This window comes from Scyliorhinus torazame, chromosome 12, assembly GCF_047496885.1.
Source record: "Scyliorhinus torazame isolate Kashiwa2021f chromosome 12, sScyTor2.1, whole genome shotgun sequence".
NCBI lineage: Eukaryota > Metazoa > Chordata > Chondrichthyes > Carcharhiniformes > Scyliorhinidae > Scyliorhinus > Scyliorhinus torazame.
The window spans coordinates 185,139,322-185,159,047 of record NC_092718.1 but is presented as its reverse complement, the minus strand read 5'-3'; the positions used below and the strand labels follow the sequence as shown (position 1 = coordinate 185,159,047).

At 42.0% G+C, this 19,726-nt stretch overlaps 1 protein-coding gene across 2 annotated transcripts in view; it reads left to right on the top strand.

Moving 5' to 3' along the window:
• The window catches only part of tmem248 (transmembrane protein 248), a 64,887-nt gene extending 49,108 nt beyond the window's left edge, over window positions 1-15,779 (top strand). The window contains exons 3-7 of one of the 2 annotated variants that reach the window (XM_072469501.1): window positions 1,639-1,924; window positions 7,499-7,649; window positions 8,621-8,804; window positions 12,874-13,115; window positions 13,638-15,779. In XM_072469501.1, the coding sequence (XP_072325602.1) occupies window positions 1,639-1,924; window positions 7,499-7,649; window positions 8,621-8,804; window positions 12,874-13,101 (849 nt within the window). In that variant the 3' untranslated portion in view covers window positions 13,102-13,115; window positions 13,638-15,779. The remainder of the gene's footprint in view (window positions 1-1,638; window positions 1,925-7,498; window positions 7,650-8,620; window positions 8,805-12,873; window positions 13,116-13,637) is intronic. The other variant, XM_072469502.1, reaches the window with a different exon arrangement.
• Window positions 15,780-19,726: the final 3,947 nt, after the last annotated feature.

Sequence of the window (19,726 nt, the reverse complement as noted above, 5' to 3'; positions counted from 1 at the left end):
AGTGTTGGTGAGAAATTATTTTATTGTAAGTGTTATCTGATAGGATTTTGTTAGTTGCCAAACTTGTGTGGTCAGGTCACCATATTCACACGGTACAAAATATATGCACTATCACAAAACAAAGAAATTTGAGGTTTTAAACTGTTAGAAATCAACATCGATGCACTCACTGCTAGAGCCAGGAGAACAGCTCCAGTAGGGTTTTGCTATCCCAACTGTGCACCTCATAGGGTAGTGATGCTGCAGCCTATTTAAAAATAAACAACGCATTTCTTAAAGAGTAAACTATCTAAGAATCGATATGAGGAGACTCTAGAAGGGAAAGGAATCAACAAATACATATTGGATTTTTTGCTTTGTCACCTATCATTTCTGAACACAAGTGTCCAGACATTTATTAGACCTCTGGCTTGTGGCCAACCTCCTGTAAATTCTCCTTTTACACAATTGATTCATTAGATCTATTCAGATGAAGGCTCTCCTCAGTTTTTATATGAGCTTTTGGAACTTTGAAACATTCTGATATTATTTGTGTGTTTTTAAAATCTTATCCGGTTTCTCCAAAGTCAAAGACCTCCAGAGCATTGTCTGGCTGTGGTTGTTATAGTCCATGAAGTCCTCTTCCTTAATAAACTTGATTTTTCCAATATTTCCTTGGCCAGCTTTTCATCTATCAGTCTCAGCTCATCCAAAGCAATGTGTTCTATCCCACTCCAGATTCTGCTCACTTGAATCCTGGTCATCCAACATTTCAACCTTTTTTTCTGTTCGACTTAAATTTCTTTATGGGGGTCGACCTCTTTTCTATACCGTTCTCCAGCCCTCTGAGAACTGAGCATTCCTCGAATTCTGGTCAGTTGTGCATCCTCCACTCCATGTCTTCAGTTGTTTAAAGCCTCTCATTCTGGTTTTCCGTCCCCAAACTTCTCCACTTTCCAATAATGTTTTAAAACCACCTCGTTGACCAAACATTTAGTCATCCGTCTAAAATCTCATCCTTCCACTCCGCGTCCATTTTTGTTTGACTTGGAACATTTTACACATTAAACGTGTTATACAAAGGACATTTTTTTATTGTGTCATGATTCATCTTTGAGCCCTTACTTGACCATAGTGTATACTGATAGGAATTGCAAACTTAACTTGTAACTCTAACTTCAGTTTGGGCTCAAACAGGAATGCTTCTAGACTACACAGCTCCGCTTACAAAATGAACTCTGAAACAGTGGGTAGCCTTCCTGTGTTTCCCCATGGTTACTTTGTCTCTTGCGTTACCATCTCTGTTAAAGAAGTAACCTGTAGCTTGGGCATGTATGGTACAAAGTTATATTACTGCTTTCTCCTGCTGTTATGATGAGTTCATTTATAATTGGTTTGCTCATGCTCAAATAATGACTGAAGTAGGCAATTTAAACTGAAATGAAGAGTTGAGTGATAATATAATTGACTTTTATTTATATTTAAATTACATCAGATCTAAATAAAAAGTGTAATTCTAATACAGTCACCTATGGCCACTAATTTGTAGGGCCAAATAATTTTAGTTAATGCTAAGGTTATGATTGCGATTACAGTATATTTTAAAAGATGAAATGACGTGTTTGTAATTTAAAAAAAACTATTTCTGTCTCCTGGTAGGACTGGAACACTTTCCTGCTGAGGTTTAATGATTTGGACTTGTGCATATCTGAGAATGAAACTTTAAAACACCTAATTAATGAAACCACCACCCCAGAGAGCACCGTAACAAGTGGACAAATGCGATCTTCCACACAATCCCCATCAGTTCTGGAAGATCCTGGATCAATAAATATTTCTGTTTCTATAACACTCACACTGGATCCTCTAAAACCTTTTGGTGGATACTCACGCAATATTACACACCTTAGTGCAACTATCTTTGGACATCAGATTGGACTGACAGGTAACAATACTAAAATCAGTGGGATCATTTTAATATCAAATATCACTTTAAAAAATATCCAATATCTTCTAATTCAATTCTAAGATTTTATACAAAAAATGCCTTTTGAAATGATTAAATTGGTTCTCTCTCTCTTTTGCAGGAGGCAATTTTGAGAAAGAGGGGAGGTATTTGTTATGGTTAATATGTTGGTTTGGATTTTCATCCTCAAGGCGGATAGGGAGAGATGAGAAAAATCCCGACTCGGCCTCCTAGCTTTGGGAGAAAGTACCTGCAAAGGTGGACTCCGCCTCCTAGCTTTGGGAGAAAGTACCTGCAAAGGTGGAATCTTTATTGCTGGGGGCGGGGTGAGGGCTTGAGTTGGGCCAGCTGACTTGGAAGAAGTGCGGAGGCAGCCACAGGTTACCAGTTGCCACGGTGGGCTGTTTAAAAGGCCTGACTCAGTCCATGAGACTTTGTTCCAGAGGGAAGAAAAACGTAAAGTACCCCCCACCGCCACAAACACTACCTATGCCTCATCCATGGCCCTTCCCCACTCCCTATGATCCCTCATGCATGATGAGGCTTGGCTAAGAGTCTAGATGGCTATTACAACATGAGAATACCTGCACCCCAGAGGAAACATAGTTTGATTGACAGCTCAGACACTCTGACCTCTGCAGTCAATTTCACAGTTTGTTGATGGAAGTTAAGTGATTTCAAAAGTTTGTGGTTTTTGAAAGTTCAAAGGGGTTTGGATGATTGACACTTATCAGCTTGGTTCCAGACATTTTTTTCCAAGCAAAGGAGAAGATTATCAATGGAATTAACTTTTTTCAAGATTTATAAGACATACCACGTACATATGGCATTAATTGGTTCTACAAAGTGTACAGTAAGTTAGTCAACGTGGAAGTGCCAATGGTTTGTATATGGGCAATGAGGAGCATTGTGGGTTGGTGGAAGAACAGCTTGGCATAGGGGACATGAGGGAGTGGATAGTAGGGCAGAATGTGGCATGAGGTGCCTGAGGGAGTGGGTGGAAGAGGTAACTTTTCATGGAGGCCATAAACTTTTATAATGAAAACAGAAAATGCAGGATTCACTTGGGGGTCTGGTAGAACCTGTGGGGAGAAAGAGTTAACATTTCAGATCTATATAATCCTTCTGCAGAACTTTTAAATGGTCCCCTTGTTTGCACTAGGGTTCACAGCCCCTCTTAACGGGCACTGAACCACGACTTTTCAAAAACCTTGTCCAACTCCATGAAATTTGCAGAGGAGTAAGGCACGTCTATCCATGAATGGAGCTGGCTAGGCCAGGAGCGCTGAATGCGGGATTCTGACTAGTACCAGCCCTCACCTTTTTAAAGACACTCCTGAAAATTAGACAGCCTGGGAATGGGGTCAGGTATCCTGGCATTGGGACTCACCCACCATTTTTTAAAGGACTTGTGAGTCAACTTGATTTAGTGAAATTCCAGGCCGCCATCTCCAGCTAAGCTTCGATATTATGGAAAGGCAAACTGGGGCTTCTCTTTATCACCATGTTCCCGTGATGAAATAAATACTACTTAATTTCTAAAAGTTATCAGTAAATTTTGAGATTGCATTCCCATTCCAAGTTGGAAACATCTGCATACAAGAGCAAAGATGGATCAGCACTGATCCCAGATTGCATTCCCATTCCAAATTGGAGACATCTACATACAAGAACCGAGATCGATCAGCACTGATCCCTGCACTTTGTCCAACCCTTCTTTAGACTGAACATAAGATGCTTAATTTTCTATCCATGGGCAGCACTGTGGCACAGTGGTTAGCATTGCTGCCTACGCGCTGAGGACCCAGGTTCGAATCCCGGGCCCTGGGTCACTGTCCGTGTGGACTTTGCACATTCTCCCCGTGTCTGCGTGGGTTTCACCCCCACAACCCAAAAATGTGCAGGGTTGGTGGATTGGCCACACTAAATTGCCCCTTAATTGGAAAAAAATAAATAATTGGGTACTCTAAATTTATTTTTAAAAAATGTTCTATCCATATCCTCTGAAACTTCTTGTTGTACAGTTGATTGACGGTCCTTCTCGCAATCCATGTGCATAACATGTCCCTGTAAGGTATGTGGCCGCAATCCAAAGTTCCAAAGCAAGCTGTGCACAAGTTGATTTCTCTAACCAACTGCAGGTGGTAGCTGAGCAAAATATTTCACCCATACACTCCCAAGAAAGAAAAATCTACTATTTCAGCTTTCTCTACAACGTTGGCTGTTTAAAAATAGCATTGCATTGACATTAAATTGTGAGTTGCATAATATGAAGATTGTGAAATGGATGATGTTGCATGACCCTGGTACTGCCTCCTTGTAATATTAGTGGCTTAATGTGTTTTAACAATATGCTATATCAATGCAAATCATTTGTGATTTTCTTCAGATTAGCTTTACCGTTTATATTGGTCAAGTATGTTACATTTGCATTCTCGGGACTTTGGAGATGAAACACAGTACACATACAAAGTTTTTATATTGAAAGGCTGACTGAGAGTGGGTGATGACTAGTAGATGGAAATATTTAATGCCTTTTGACTGTTGTATTCTATTTGCTGCCAGTATGTTTCTGTCTTTGCACTTTTCATAAATCTTGCTTGATGTTTTAAATTATTTCATTTTCAACATTTAATTCTAGTGCTAGTCAGGTGAGGAGGAGGAGTAGGATGGCTCCCCTGTTTTCCTCCACCTTGTTTGACCGTAACAGGTTTTTAAATTTAAAAAATGCTTGTACGTCTTTTTAGACTGACCATAAAGAGAATAATATTCATTGTTCTTGACATCTCGCCTAAATAAAAATTCACCGACTGTTGAAGAGGGAAGGATAGATTAAGCCGTTTTTTCAAAAGTCCAAAAATGTCAGTTCTCTGTGGATTCAACATATTGATGCCTTGGGTTGGGAATTGAAGGACTGAAGGCTGATAAATCACTAGAGCCTGGTGATCTACATCCCAGAATACTTAAGGAAGTGGCTCTAGAAATAGTGGATACATTGGTGGTCATCTTCCAGTATCTGGAACAGTTCCTGCAGATTGGAGGGTAGCTAATGTAATTCAACTATTTAAAAAGGGAGGTAGAGAGAAAACGGGGAATTATAGACAATTAAGCCTGACATTGGTAGTGGGGCAAATTCTAGAATCCATCATCAAAGATTGTGTAGCAGAGCACTTAGGATATAGTGGCAGGATTGGACAGAGTCAGCATGGATTTATGAAGGGGAAATTGTGCTTGACAAATTACTGGAATTCTTCAGGGATGTAACTAATATAGTTGATGAGGGGGAGCCAATGGATGTGGTAAATTTGGGCTTTGAGAAGGCCTTTGACCAAGTCTTGCATAAGAGATTAGTATGTAAAATTAAAGCATGTGGGATTAGGGTTAGCGTATTGAAATGGCAGACAGAAAACAAAAGAGTAAGAATTAGCGGGTCTTTTTCAAGTTGGCAGTCAGTGACTATTGGGGCACCACTGATCGGTGCTGGGACCCCAGCTATTCACAATATGTATTTCGATGAGGGAGCAAAATGTAATATCTCCAGATTTGCAGATGACACCAAGTCGGGTGGCACGATGAGCTTTGAGGAGGACGCAGAGATCCTTCAGTGTGATTTGGACAAGTTGAGTGAATGGTAGATGCAGTGTAATTTGGAGAAATCACTTTTATCTAAATGACCATAAATTAGGAGAGGCGAAGGTGCAAAGAGACCTGGGTGTCTATCGTACACCAGTCGCTGAAGGTAAGCATTCGATAAAGAAGGCAAATGGTATGTTGGCCTCCATAGAGGATTTGAGTACAGGAGCAGGGATGTCTTGCTGCAGTTATACAGGGCCTCGGTGAGGCCACACCTGGAATATTGTGTGCAGTTGTGGTCTCTTCTGAGGAAGGATGTTCTTGTTCTGGTTCTAGAGGGAGTGCAGCAAAGGTTTACCAGACTGATTCCTAGGATGGTGGGACTGGCGTTAGGATTGTATTTTCTGGAGTTCAGAAGAATGAGAGGGGGATCTCAGCATCCTATGAAATTCTAACAGAACTAGACGGGGTGGATGCAGGAAAGATGTTCCCAATAGGGGGTGTGTCCAGAACCAGGGGTCACAGTCTGAGGATCCGCGGTAGATCATTTAAAACCGGGATAAGGAGAAATTTCTTAACCCAGAGAGTGGTCGGCCTGTGGAATTTGTTATCACAGGAAGTAGTTGAAGCCAAAACATTGCATGTTTTCAAGATGCAGTTAGATATGGCACTTGAGGCGAAGGGGATCAAAGGATATGGGGAAAGCGGGATTAAGCTATTGAGTTGGATGATCAGCCATGATCAGAATGAATGGCGGAGCAGGCTTGAAGGGCCTAATGGCCTCCTCCTATTTTTTATGTTTTTATACAGGGCCCAGAGTTCTTTCAGAATTTTACAGTGGGATGATTTAAGGATGTTCTTGGACGGTTTCAGTTGGATGCCCTGGAGTCAAGTTGCTGGGTGGGATTTTGGACCCTGCCTGCGGTATAGAGCTGGTCAAATGATAGGTGGGGCTTGCAGGATGGATGCAGAGAGAGAGAGTGCCCACCTGGGACCATCATCATCGGCATCTTTCCTCCTGTTCTGTGTCTTGGAGAAAAGCAGTTCTTAAAACACAAAAGAGGGTTAATTCACTCATCACACAATTTCCTCTCTCCAACTCACCAGTTATGCAAGCACAGTCATAGAAAGTTGGTTCCAGGTCCATGGTTTAGACATGATTAAATTATGGCCAGACAAGTTACTTTCTCGGCCAGGGTCTGTTGGCCAAAGTGACTGTGTCTAATGACTTGTTCCATACCGAGCTCAATACTCGGGTGACAGCCTGGGATATCTTGTGAGTGGTCAGGAAATAGGGTCATTCCCATTCCTGTAAGGCGATTGTTTTGGGTTATTCTAGACAGGCTGACGCCATTTTAATGGCTTCGGAATTTCTAAGCTACAGTAAGGTAAGTCAAATGTCCGGCTATCTTGAGCTGCTTTTTAAGAATAGAGGTGAAGTCGATGAGGCTTTATTAAGCGTGACTCGTTCCCCGCAGTTCAGCAACAGACTGGAGCCGCGGGGAGAATTCCTGGTTCTTATACTCCGCCTTCAGGGCGGAGCTAGAGATCAACAGACAACCAGGACCCGGGATCTGTCAGCCAATGACATCACGGCTTCACAGTCCCACATGACCCCTAATGCATACTACCCCACTAACTAAATAATTTTCAGTCAAATTTATGACTGTCAAACGATCATATTTCTTGGGTATAGCTTATAAATGTTGGGATTCTGAAGTACACAACTTGTATGTCACTAATGGAACTTCACTGGACTGTTTTTACTTGGCCTTCCAAGTCCATTTTTAATAATCAGGGTTTCTAAATACTAAATATCTCTCTGGGGATATGTAGTTTTTAGCTCTAATTGGGTTCTTGAATTTTGAACTTGATACAATCACCCCCCAGAAATAACTGTGATATGGAGGCTTTTACTGTCATTTACTCCCTCCTTTAATAATTGTGTTTTAAAAAGAAGGTTCTGTGATTGTTTTCTAGGACATGAAGCACATGAAGAAATTAATATTACATTTACATTACCAACTTCCTGGAATTCTGATGAGTGTGTCCTCCATGGCCACTGTGAGCAGATGGTTTACTCAACGTGCATGACCGTCACAGCCACAGCTAATGTTTTTCCTGTCACAGTGTGAGTATTATTCTGGAACTGGTGGGATTTTCAAATGAATGTGCAGGGAATCCTTAATTTCTAATTCACTTGCAGTTTTTGAACCAGAAACCAATGCTGCATGCTATTGAATAAAATGTTGCGCAGAATTTGTGAGAGAACTTGCACTGAGTTGATGGCGATGCTACAGTTAAGTTCATTCTTATTTGGTACTGGCTCTGAATAGCACAAATTAATTTGTCTGTATTTGGTGCCTGTGATTTACTTCTGCTTGACAAACACACTCCCAGCTAATGGTGTTGTCCATAATTTGTATGTCCCTTCATAGTGGCACATTTGACAGCATCAGGGACCCGGGTTTGATTCCGACCTTGGGTGACTGTGTGGAGTTGGCACATTCTCCCTGTGTCTGTGTGGGTTTCCTTCAGGTGCTCCGGTTTCCTCCCACAGTCCAAAGATGTGCAGGCTGTGTGGATTGACCATGCTAAAATTGCCCCTTAGTGTCCAAAAGGTTAATTGGGGTTACAGGATTACAGGGATAGCTTGGGTTGGGTGCTCTTTCGGAGGGTCGGTGCAGACTCAATGGGCTGAATGATCATCTCCTACACCAAGTATTCTATGAAGGATACTTATGGCCACTATTGTTTACTAAGCCATGATATCTGGAATAGGCCTTCTTTCTGAAAGGCCATTCTTGCTGAGGTAGGCTTGGGACCTGATTTCTTGCCCTGCCTCCTGAGTGGATGGCAGTGAAAAATTACCACTGGCACAAAAAAAAGGAGCTAGAAAACCTTTCTGGATGAAACATCAACATACAGTGTGCCAAGAGCCTGCCTTCAGGCAGAGCGCGTGTTTCCTGAAAGTTTGAAACTATTTTCTTTATTGTTTTTTAGTAGCAGTCCTAATAGTCTTAAAAGCAGTAAGTCATTGAGGGTTATGTCTTTCAAAGCTGCTTTCAAGTTTTGAAGTAAAATTTACATTATTTTTTACAGCCAGCCACCACACTGCATCCCTGAAACGTACAGTAATGCTACCATCTGGTATAAAATTTTCACCACAGCTAGAGATGCAAATACAAAATATTCACAGGACTACAACCCGTTTTGGTGTTATAAAGGAGCAATTGGGAAAGTCTATCATGCGCTCAATCCTAAACTCACGGTCATTGTGCCAGATGTAAGTAACATGCAAAAAAAAAAATTATTATTTTACTTCTCGCTTTATGGCTCCATGCCAAGCTGTCAACAGTTTAACATTGCCTAACGTTTTTAAAAAATATATTTTTATTCTCTTCCTTTTTCACATTTCACATTTTTTCCCAAATTTGCGTCCACCATCAATAAACAATAATCAGTAACTAATATAATGTCAATCCCCATATCAATAACAACGATCCCATCCTCCCACCAAACCCCAAACATTAGCCCGCATGTTAACATAAACAAATGAATCAGGAATCACCCATAGTCACCATTAACACACACAGTCCCCCTCCCCCAACTAATGTTCAATGTTATCCAGTTCTTGAAAGTGCATAATAAATACTGCCCGTGATTTGTAGAACCCCTCCATCCTTCCCCTCAGTTCAAACTTAACCTTCTTAAGAGTCAAGAATTCCAACCGGTCCTCCTGCCACACCAGGGCACAGGGTGGAGAGGTTGCTCTCCATCCCATCAGGATCCACCTTCGGGCGAAGGCTACAACATCTGCCTCCGCACCTGTTTCCAACCCCGGCTGGCCTGACACCCGGAATATGGCCTCCCGAGGGCCCGGGTCCAGTTTCACGTGCACCCTAAAAACCTCCTTCCAGTAATCCTCCAGTTTTGGACGGGACCAAAACATATGAAGATGATTTGCGGGGACCCCACCCACAATCTTCACACACATCTTCTACCCCTTTAAAGAATCGGCTCATCCTCGCCCTTGTGAAAATGAAATGAAAATGCTTCAAATGAAGTTACCGTGAAAAGTCCCTAGTTGCCACATTCCGGCGCCTGTTCGGGGAGGCTGGTACGGGAGGTGTGCTGTATATATCACTTCAGCTGTATCAGCCCCAACCTCCCGCATGAGGTGGAGGCGTTCACTCTCCGGAGCACCTCACACCAGAACCCCTCTTCCATACCCTCTCCCAACTCTTACTCCCACTTTGCTTTGATCCCTTCCAGTGGTGCCTTCTCCTCTTCCAAAATAACTCTGTAAACCACTGACCCAACCCCCTTCTCCAGTGCCCCTGTCATTAGCACCTCCTCCCACAATGTGGAGGCCGGCTCCACCACTTCCCTGCCCTATCCCTCACCTGAACAATTTCCCTTAACGCCGCCTCTGGAACGAAAAGTCTCATGGTGGCCATGACACCATTGTCGACTGTTGTAAAAAAAAGTTTTTAAAAACCCTCTTGCTCACTCACATCCTTTAGGGAAGGAAATCCACGATCCTTACCTAGTCTGGCCTACATGTGGCTTCAGGCCCACAACAATGTGGTTGTCTCTTATGACCCTCTGAAATGGCTGCACACGTGGCTAAGTTCAGGGGCAATTAAGGTTGGGCAACAAATGCTGGCCCAGCCAGTGACACCCTTATCCAATGAGAGAATTAAAAAAGATGATGCTATGTCCCTTACTACAGAGAATGGTATCTCTGACATCTGAATACCCATAACCCCTTGATCTAGCTATAGTTGTTTGGTAGTTCAGTACTTTGGTATTGCCGAAAGAAGAGACATACCGTTGAAACTTTTCCCTTTTGCCCTCAATAGGGCAGCTCGCAAGAATTTACCAGCTGGAACAGGGAACAACAAATACACGAGAAGAGAGTGCTGATTTGTTAGCAAGTGGACTCTGGGGGAGGTGCTGTTATGGAGAATGCAGCATTCTCCATCAACATTCTCTTCCCATGCTGTATTAATTATTCCCTGTTACAGTTAGCAAATTCTTGCATGCAGTCCTGATGAGTGCAAGATGAAAAGCTTTCACAGCATTTCCTTTTTAAAATTATTTAAGCAATACTCATGATCTAGCTGTGTCAATTTGAAGGAACTCACTTCCAATGGCTAGAACTTAGTTTCATATTGTTTCATATAATTTTTCCTCCCTTCAAAATCTCCAGTCAGATTAGGTGGACTTCTGGCTGGTGTGCCTCAATTTCAATGTCTTACCGGCAGTGGAATGACTGGCTGTGTCATCGTGCCTGAATTTGCTGAAGAGTAATCTTCAGTTTGCTCAACTGTGGAACTCCATGCATAAATGGTGCAGAGAGGATAAGATGGTCAAAGAGAGAAGGCACGGTGGCACAACGGTTAGTACTGCTGCCTCACAGCGCTATGGACCCAGGTTCGATCCCGATCCCAGCCCCGGGTCACTGTCCGTGTGGAGTTTGCACATTCTCTGCGTGTATGTGTGGGTCTCACTTCCACAACCCAAAGATGTGCAGGATAGGTGGATTGGCCACGTTAAATTTCCCCTTAATTGGGGGAAAAAAAGAATTGGGTACTCATTATTTAAAAAAATTAAGATGGTCAAAGAGAGAATATGAAAAAAGATTAGCAGCTACCATAAAGGGAGCCCCAAAAATCTTTTATGAATATGTAAATAGTAAAAGGGTAGTCTTTGAAGGCCACCGAAGTTGCAAAAGCTTTAATAAAAAAGCACACATAGCTCTTAGCTTTATAAATAGAGGCATAGAATACTGAAGCGAGGAAGCTTAGCTTTATAAATAGAGGCATAGAATACTGAAGCGAGGAAGCTATGTAAACATTAAAAAAAAATACTCCGGACCCAAGTATGAGGCTGGATTCTCTGCCGACCACCACCAGTAGGGGAGTTCGCGATGTGGCAGAGGATCCAGTGTCAAAGAAAAAACAATCCCGTTCTGATTCTTCAGTCCCCCTTTGGCGGCGATATTGAGGTTTGCACCACGTGCCAGCGGGTGGATGAAAATAGGTCAGATTGATCCATTTGCATTCTATTTAGTGATTGAACATCGGATTCTCCAAGCCTGCATGATTCTCCAGTCCTCTGGACTGGGATTCAAGTGGGCTAGAATTGGTGCAAGTATTTTCCATCATGGCCTGGTGCAGTGGGCTATGGGGGTAACTCTGAGGGAATTGCCCCCAAAGTTTATTGGAGGGCCCCCTCACCCAACAATGCAAATCCTGCCCACCCGACTTCCTACTCTCAAAGGGAGACCCCTGCCTGGAGTCTAGAGAGCAGTCCAAACAGTGAGAAAATCACTGCTTTAAAACTTGCCTGTGCCCTACCCCTGGCTCAGGCAGAGAAAGCTGCACCTATAACATCCTAGAAAGCAAAAACCACATCAGCTGGGTTTAAATCCCTTCCGATCTTTGATCCGCAAGACTTTCATTCACATCAATGGGAAATTGAATGATGGCTTCCGCACACCAGCTATTGGGCCGTCCACTCAAAATGACGAATGAATAGCAGGATTCACAAGAGAATCCCTCTCATTCCCTGCCATGCAGACATTTTCAGGAAAGGAATAATAAACCACCTCTGGATTTTCGCTCCTAGTGCGAGGACAAATCAGAGGCGATTCAATTCCGGTGGGAGGAACAATCTCCCAAATGGAGAATTCAGCCCATGGTGTTCAATTCCAGTTGCCGCAGGTTCGAAATGATGTCACGGCCTCGGGTGGGGGTGCCTTCCCGAAGACCTTTACTGCGATGAAGGATGTCTCCTTAGAGTAGAGAAGGATTTGAAATAAAGTTTTAAATCATGAAGGGTTTTGATGGAGTGATGGGGAAAAGAGAAACTGCTTCTGGTAACAGGTCTGAAGCTAGAAGACACCGATTTTAAGGTGGTTGACAAAAGTATCAGAGGTGAAATTAAACTTTTTTTTGCACTAAATTGTGATCTGGATTGCATTACCTAGTAGGGTGGGGGAGACGGATTCAATGGTAACTTTCAAAATGGGTTTAAATAATTACTGAAAAGTAAAGAATTATTGGATGATGGAGGAAAAAGAAGGGGAATAAGATTAATTGGATAGAGCCAACCAGAGCCGGCATTGGCATAACATGCCAAATGTGCCATATCATTCAGATTCTTTATTGTGTAAACCACGGTTAAATCTTTGAACTAATTTCCCAACTGAGGAGGATTGCATAAATATAAGGGGACGATAGAAATGGTAAAACATGTAAAATGAAGAATACAGGTGTGTAGTGTTGACTTAACCCACTTTGATTTTCGTCCTGATAATTTTGCACAAAAATCCATTTTATTCACAGGATGATCGATCACTTATTAATTTACATTTGATGCATACCAGTTATTTTTTGTTCGTCATGGTGATTACAATATTCTGCTATGCGGTTATCAAAGGACGACCAGGGAAAGTACGACAAAACAATAGTGAATTCTGTCCAGAAAAGGTAACTCCTTCTTTTTCTGTGACTCAGCCCGATTTAAAGAAAAATTATACTCTGATCGTGATGCCTGTTAAATACAGACACTAACACAGTCCGTAATTGTGAGTATTAAATCATTCTTGTTTTACTAATCTAAAATGGTGTGTTGGATCAGTACTACTGTCTAGAATTTAATTTTCAACAACAACTAAATATTGATGGAATGCATTTAGCAGATGTCTTGGCGCCTCTATTTAAATTCTCAACACACAAAAATTCTAAAAGAATATTACTTGTGTATTTAATATTGTCCACATATATTGTCTGTTACATTTGATTATTGAACACCTAGATGCCCCTGGAATTTTATAGTTATTTGAATATCGGTAATCCTGCACTGGAAATGTTAGCCTTGAGTATTCCTTAACTGTTCTGGCACTCTAGGAGTTTGGTTACCAAATTTTCTCTGCTTTTCCTAACCAGGAATCAGTGTAACCAAGACCCTAGTCTGTTTGCGCTATGCTGGCTTTATTAACTAAGTGAGCAAACTAGACAAATAAACAGGCCTAGTTATAGATTGCTGCTAAATTAATTGACTAATTAATTTTGATCTTTATCATTGCATACAATTTTTTCTTTTTCAGGTTGCACTATCTGAGGCATAAATCAGCTCAATTACTGGAAGTGGGCAGTTTGTAGCATTTGCACGTTAAGCCCAAAATAATGGGTATTGACGCTTTGAACGCAGTGTCCTGAAAAGTTGGTTTATTCCAACCAAAGACATTTTAAGTGCCTGTATTTACTTTGTACATATTTGTAAGGATATATCCAAAAGAAGTCCATTGATGTACTTGTGCCACATGCTAACTGCGTTTTTAAAAAAATAAAGACAAAAAAAAATCAGCCTGGGTGTATAGAAACGAGGCTCAAGAAGATTAACCATGCATTCAGAAACATTTTTTTCTGTTGAAGCTTTTTGAACTCTTTTGAACTTTGTCGAGTTGGAAGAAAACTTCAAGGTTGTATCAAATGTGTAAATAATGTGTTGGAAATATGTACTGTAGTGGTATATGCTGCATTTCTGACACCAATGGTCTGTTAAGTATTTGGAGTTGATATGTATATGTAGTTCAGCACAATTATTATCTCAATGCTTGACAGAAAGGCATTAAAACTTGTGGAACTTGGAAGAAGACAAATGTATATTATAGTGCATTTCAGTACTGCTTGAGCTTGCAGGAAATGGATACAGAATTCATTGTGTAGTTTACACTACTGTCCCGCATAATTGCTTGCTTAGAAATGCCAGTGTTGGCTGTATTATGTGTATGGCTTGCTGGAATAGTGCACCATTTCCTTTGTCTTCTCTTTCCTCCACCTGCCTGTACCACCCTACCTTGTCTCTTGCCCCTCCTCCCACACTCCTTCTGCAAATCAGTGTATTTGCATGTACAGTACCGTCTGCAAACTGGTCCACAAACTTGCCTTAATAACCGTCATCTTTCTATTGCCCTTTTTTTGTCTTTTCCTATTTATAATCCGGTTGCAAATCTAATGAAAAATATGCCCTCTTCACAGCTTATTGTGTTGAATTCACATTACTTATAATGTTGGCAGTGATTGTAAAAAGAAAGGAACTTCCAAGCTTTCAAATTTGCTGAATTTCAGCATTTTGCACCCCAAAGAGTAAAATAACCCATGTGATCTTAATACTAGTATGTTGCTTCGGTACACTTTAAATATTAATTCAAAAGAATTGGTAAATATTAATTCAAAAGAATTGGTGAAATTGGTCTCTTGAGGCCTCAATTTAAAAAAAAAAAAAACTACTACTACTTTGGGTTTCTGTAGAATAATAGATCTTTTACGATGTGTGCTTTGGTCCTTTCCCAGTTCATTCAGTAAGTTTTGAAATGAGCTGTAGTTATTTGCTGGACTGAATCAAAGCGACATGGATCCTTGGTCCATACCCTGGTAACTATGAATCTATAGTGGTAAAAAGCAGTGAAGAATGTGAAGAATTCTTACCATTTTTGTGTACTTTTGGATATAACTTTTATTTCCCCCGAGCAGCTTTCTTTTAATATCTACACACTTGACACGACTTAGAACTTCTGAGGTTGGTTTAGTTTGGAAACTGAAAACATATGGTTTTGGCGAACAGACTTTCATTAAAGCATATGGTTGATTGACTGGTGCTCAGTTATGCTGAGATCAAACGATTTACAGCTTGACGCGACCAGTTTTAAAAAAATAAAAATAAAAAAATTCTTACTTCCGTTAGATGCCAGCTCAGTACTGCATGTAAAATATGCGGCCGCAAATTAGGCTGAATTTAAAATGAAGTACATTCAAGTCTGCCAGCCTTGATTGGAGCTGCAACCTGTTGCAGTTTTGGCTGGTATGTTAAATATTTCATGGCGTACATGTTGCACAGCACATCTGCGGAGGTTGCTTATTCTCCACTCCCTTCTGTTGATTTGACTGTGGAGATGTGTTAATTCAGAGCTAGTGCATAAACTAAGATTGCCTATGTAAATGTGATTTTTAACAGTAGTCATGTTGCCTCAAATCTTAGTTCATTGGCAAAGTGCCTGAGCACTAGTTAGAATGCCCCATACTTTGTTTAGGAAGGGAAAAATTTGTGACTTGTGTTGCTTGCCGTCTTGTTGCATGATTGTAATCATAGCACATTATTTTATGACAATCTCTGATTTCTGGGGTTTCTGTGCTTTTGGGTAAAATTTGCATATGCTTTTGCTGAATAAAAGAATCCAATGATTAAACATGTTGTATTTGCCTTAATTAGAATTATATTATTGATCAGTGCTGAACAACTTTTGGATCTGTCTGTATTTCATTGCTTTGGGATATAAGAATGTAATGTATTTGCATCTATAATAATTAAAATGAGTACATTTTGGAACACTGCATTCATAAATATAACACAATATATTGTTAGTACTGCTTAAAGAAAAACATCTTGAATGGTTGCCACATTCAATGTATAAATATGGCAGAATCTAACTCTATAATTAAATCAGTTTTCAAATTTCAATCAACAGAATATTCATTTTAGTAATGTTGTCTTAAATGCAAATTTCATTATTTATTTCCATGTTGGCAAGTCCAAGCATCGAGGCTTAATTTGCCCTGTTGTTTGACATCAGTACCAGTTGAATAACCAACATATTGACAGACATATAGCTGTCCAGTATTTGATCAGCATAACCACTAATTGGAAAGTTCAAGTTAAAATTTCAAAAATGGTAAAGCTGACCTCAACACGCCTCCGGTTTTAAGGGTGGTAGGTGGGTTTATGGATAACTGAACTGCTTTCCAGAAATGGATCAATCATTTTAATATTTTAATGAGTTAGTATGGCTCAAATGTAATGTTGGCCAGGTGGGTTTCCTGGGCCTTGGGGGAAACCTGGCAGCTGATGGGAGGTAAAAATGGTTGGATGGCCTCTCTCTCTCTCTCTCTCTCTCTCTCTCTCTCTCTTCCCCCCCCCCCCCCTCTCCCCCCCCCCCCTCCCCCCCCCCCCCCCCCCCCCCCCCCCCCTCCCCCCCCACACACACACACAAGTTCCAAGCAAGCTTACCTGCTTCTATCCAATCGGTCTTCAGCCCCTGAGTTCAATCCCTGGTATCTGACTTGGCTCTCTGCCATTCCCAACCCTTACTTCCCGATGAAGTTCTGTCCAAATGGCAGGGCATCACCCCTGGCCCCCTTCCTCATGTTAGATGCATCTCAGCTGTGACTGCTTACCCACTGGATAGCCAGTCAGCCTGTCCTTTTTCCTAATGCTGCTAAACTGATGGAAAAAAAAATTATAGGTGTTCCTGGTATTAAATACAGCATGGACACCTGCACTTGTGGGCAAGTCTCACCGCTGCTACATTATAGTGAACCACTGTTCTCTTTTCTGTGCTTTTTGCATTTAAGGTGTCTCATCCTTGGTTTAAAATCTGTTCTTTCCACTGTGCTTTGGAATCCTGCCATAGCTTTCGCTCTCCTTCCATTTCACCGCAGCCATTCACTGTGTAAAAAGCTATGCAAGTCCAAGTTGTAGTTGAAAGGTCTTAACTTTTTAAGAATTCTTAATTTTGAAATTAACAAATTTATTCTCATCCTTTGGAATGGTGCTAATATGATCTTTGCATCCAGAAATTACTTAAGATTATTCTGAGTTGATGAAATGACTGTCTACTGGGCAGAAATTCTGTCCCATCACTGAACAGGCCCCAGACAAGTTTGCTCACCATCTTACTGGTATCCCCAGGATGTAGCTATAATGCTCGGTGGCTGGAACCTTTAATAGAAAAATGATCTAGAACATACAGTGCAGAAGGAGGCCATTCGGCCCATCGAGTCTGCACCGACCCACTTAAGCCCTCACTTACACCCTATCCCCATAACCCAAGAATCCTTCCTAACCGTTTTGGACACTAAAGCTAATTTAATATGGCCAATCCACCTAACCTGCACGTCTTTGAACTGTGGGAGGAATCCGGAGCACCTGGAGGAAACCCACGCAGACGCGGGGAGAACGTGCAGACTCCGCACAGACAGTGACCCAGCGGGGAATCGAACCTGGGACCCTGGCGCTGTGAAGCCACAGTGCTATCCACTTGTGCTACCGTGCTGCACTTAACCCTGCCACCTCCTAGAAAATGGGGAGTTCGTCATTATTTGAGAAGGGATGGTCATCTTGGTAATTCAACTGTATTCCCTTACTCATGAAGAAGGATGCAATGTTGACCATTTTGTTTGAAGCTAGTTCAGTCTCCCACCACCTACATCTAGGTCATAAATAAAGATAGTGACACTGATGGAGGATGTCACTGGTATCACTGCCATTGCCCAGATTTCTTGCCCATAGACCAATTGTATTGCCTTCCCATTTTCCAGAAGATGCTATATCATAGATTAATATGCGGCACCTTATCAAAGACTTTCTGAAAATCTACGTAGGTGGCATTACGATCCTGGACCAGACCCCAACAGCAGCTAGGATACTGGACTTAAACCCCAATGTTTTATTTTAGTTTTGCAAGACTGTGAGAGAAGGATACTTTGCACCTGGAGTGAATCACGCAAAATAGGGATATGATATATTAAAAACTATAGTATTAACAAATCTTTCACATCACACAAGAAAATAGATTACAATTACCCCTTAATGTTAATCAGTAGTGACATAATAACCCTTAAGTGATAGCTTTGTTTCTACTCAAACATCAAAACCATCTCCAGTCCCAATCCATTTTTAAATACAGTTCGACTCTGGAATATTTGCTGTAAAGACATGTCTTGGTCATTCCATTTTGAGAAAGAGAGATCGTTGGAGACTGCGTGAAAGAAAGAGACCTGACGCTGTCAGCATAATGCAGAATCTCTGGCTGTATCCCTCAGAAACCTTCTCAGCTCACTTTCCAGCCAAACACTAACACTGAAAACTTCAACATCTTGACTGCTACAACCCATGGCTCCTCCCATTAACTACATCATCTCACTGAGCTGAACCCATTGGGCAGGATTCTCTGTTCCTGCGGCTGTGCTCATGCCAATGGAAGATCCGTGGAGTTCCACTCCGGAAAATTGGTGCCGCACCTGCACCAATTCAGTTTCAGGTGAGGGGCTAGTACCGGCACCGTGTGAAACACCTGCAGAACACTCGTGAAACGGTGGGAGAATTGTCGGGTCCGTGCCTGACATGCGTAAGGTGGACATGCTGCAGTCGCAAGTACACCTACACCCTCCCCACACGCACCGATCGTACCCAAAAAGGTGGTGCCGTTTGTGCTGGACCGCGCACTTGTCCACCGACCCCATAGTCCACCTCCCAGCCATTCCCCCCCCCCCCCCCCCCCCCCCCGGCCCTGGCAGAAGCCCCCAGGCCAGTGGCATGACTGTCGGCGATGTATGGCTGTGCTGGACACTGTTCGTACGCCTTCTCTGCGGCCACCACGCCAGGCTAATGACTTGAGACCCCACGTGGCCCGCACCATCGGGAACTCAGCCCATCAGAGGCAGAGCATCGCAGCTGGGCTCGGTAAGTGATGCAAACGAGGTCACAACTGCGCACGGCAAAAGCCGCAATGACGTTGATTTGGTGGGGGCAGAGCATCGGAATTTGCTGCCAAACCACCACCTGCCGCGATTTTGGTGTCGGGAGCTATTCTCCGCCCAATCGCCGTTCCCGATTTCGGCATCGGGCAATGGCAAATCCCGCCCACTGTCTCTCGTCATCTACTTCCCAGGGAACGCTCTTAATATAAAATAAGTCCATTGGCCCAAACTCTTATGATGATTTAACTGCACTTCTGGCTCTAAAAGGTCTGTCTTTCAAACCAGGATTTTTAAAGACATGACTGCAGCAGTCACATACTAACGCATGCTTTTAACCCTTACTGCACCAAATACATATAATATATCTGACATACCTACATTCATCACAGCGGTGTCCACTGCCTTATGCTCATCCACTGCTGTAACCAAATTTTCCAAAAGTCGCATGGAGTACTCCAATATTCTTCTGTCTCATTGCTGATAGCATCTTATGGACTCTTTGACATTTTATTACCTGCGTCATTGAAGGTTGACTATCTGAACAATACATCCCAGAAATTAATGGATGGATTTCAAGAGAACTTGTTACAAAGATAGAGCTGTGGCCCACAGAAGAGCTGTTTTAATAACAAATGTTTGAAAATTTCAATAGCATTCG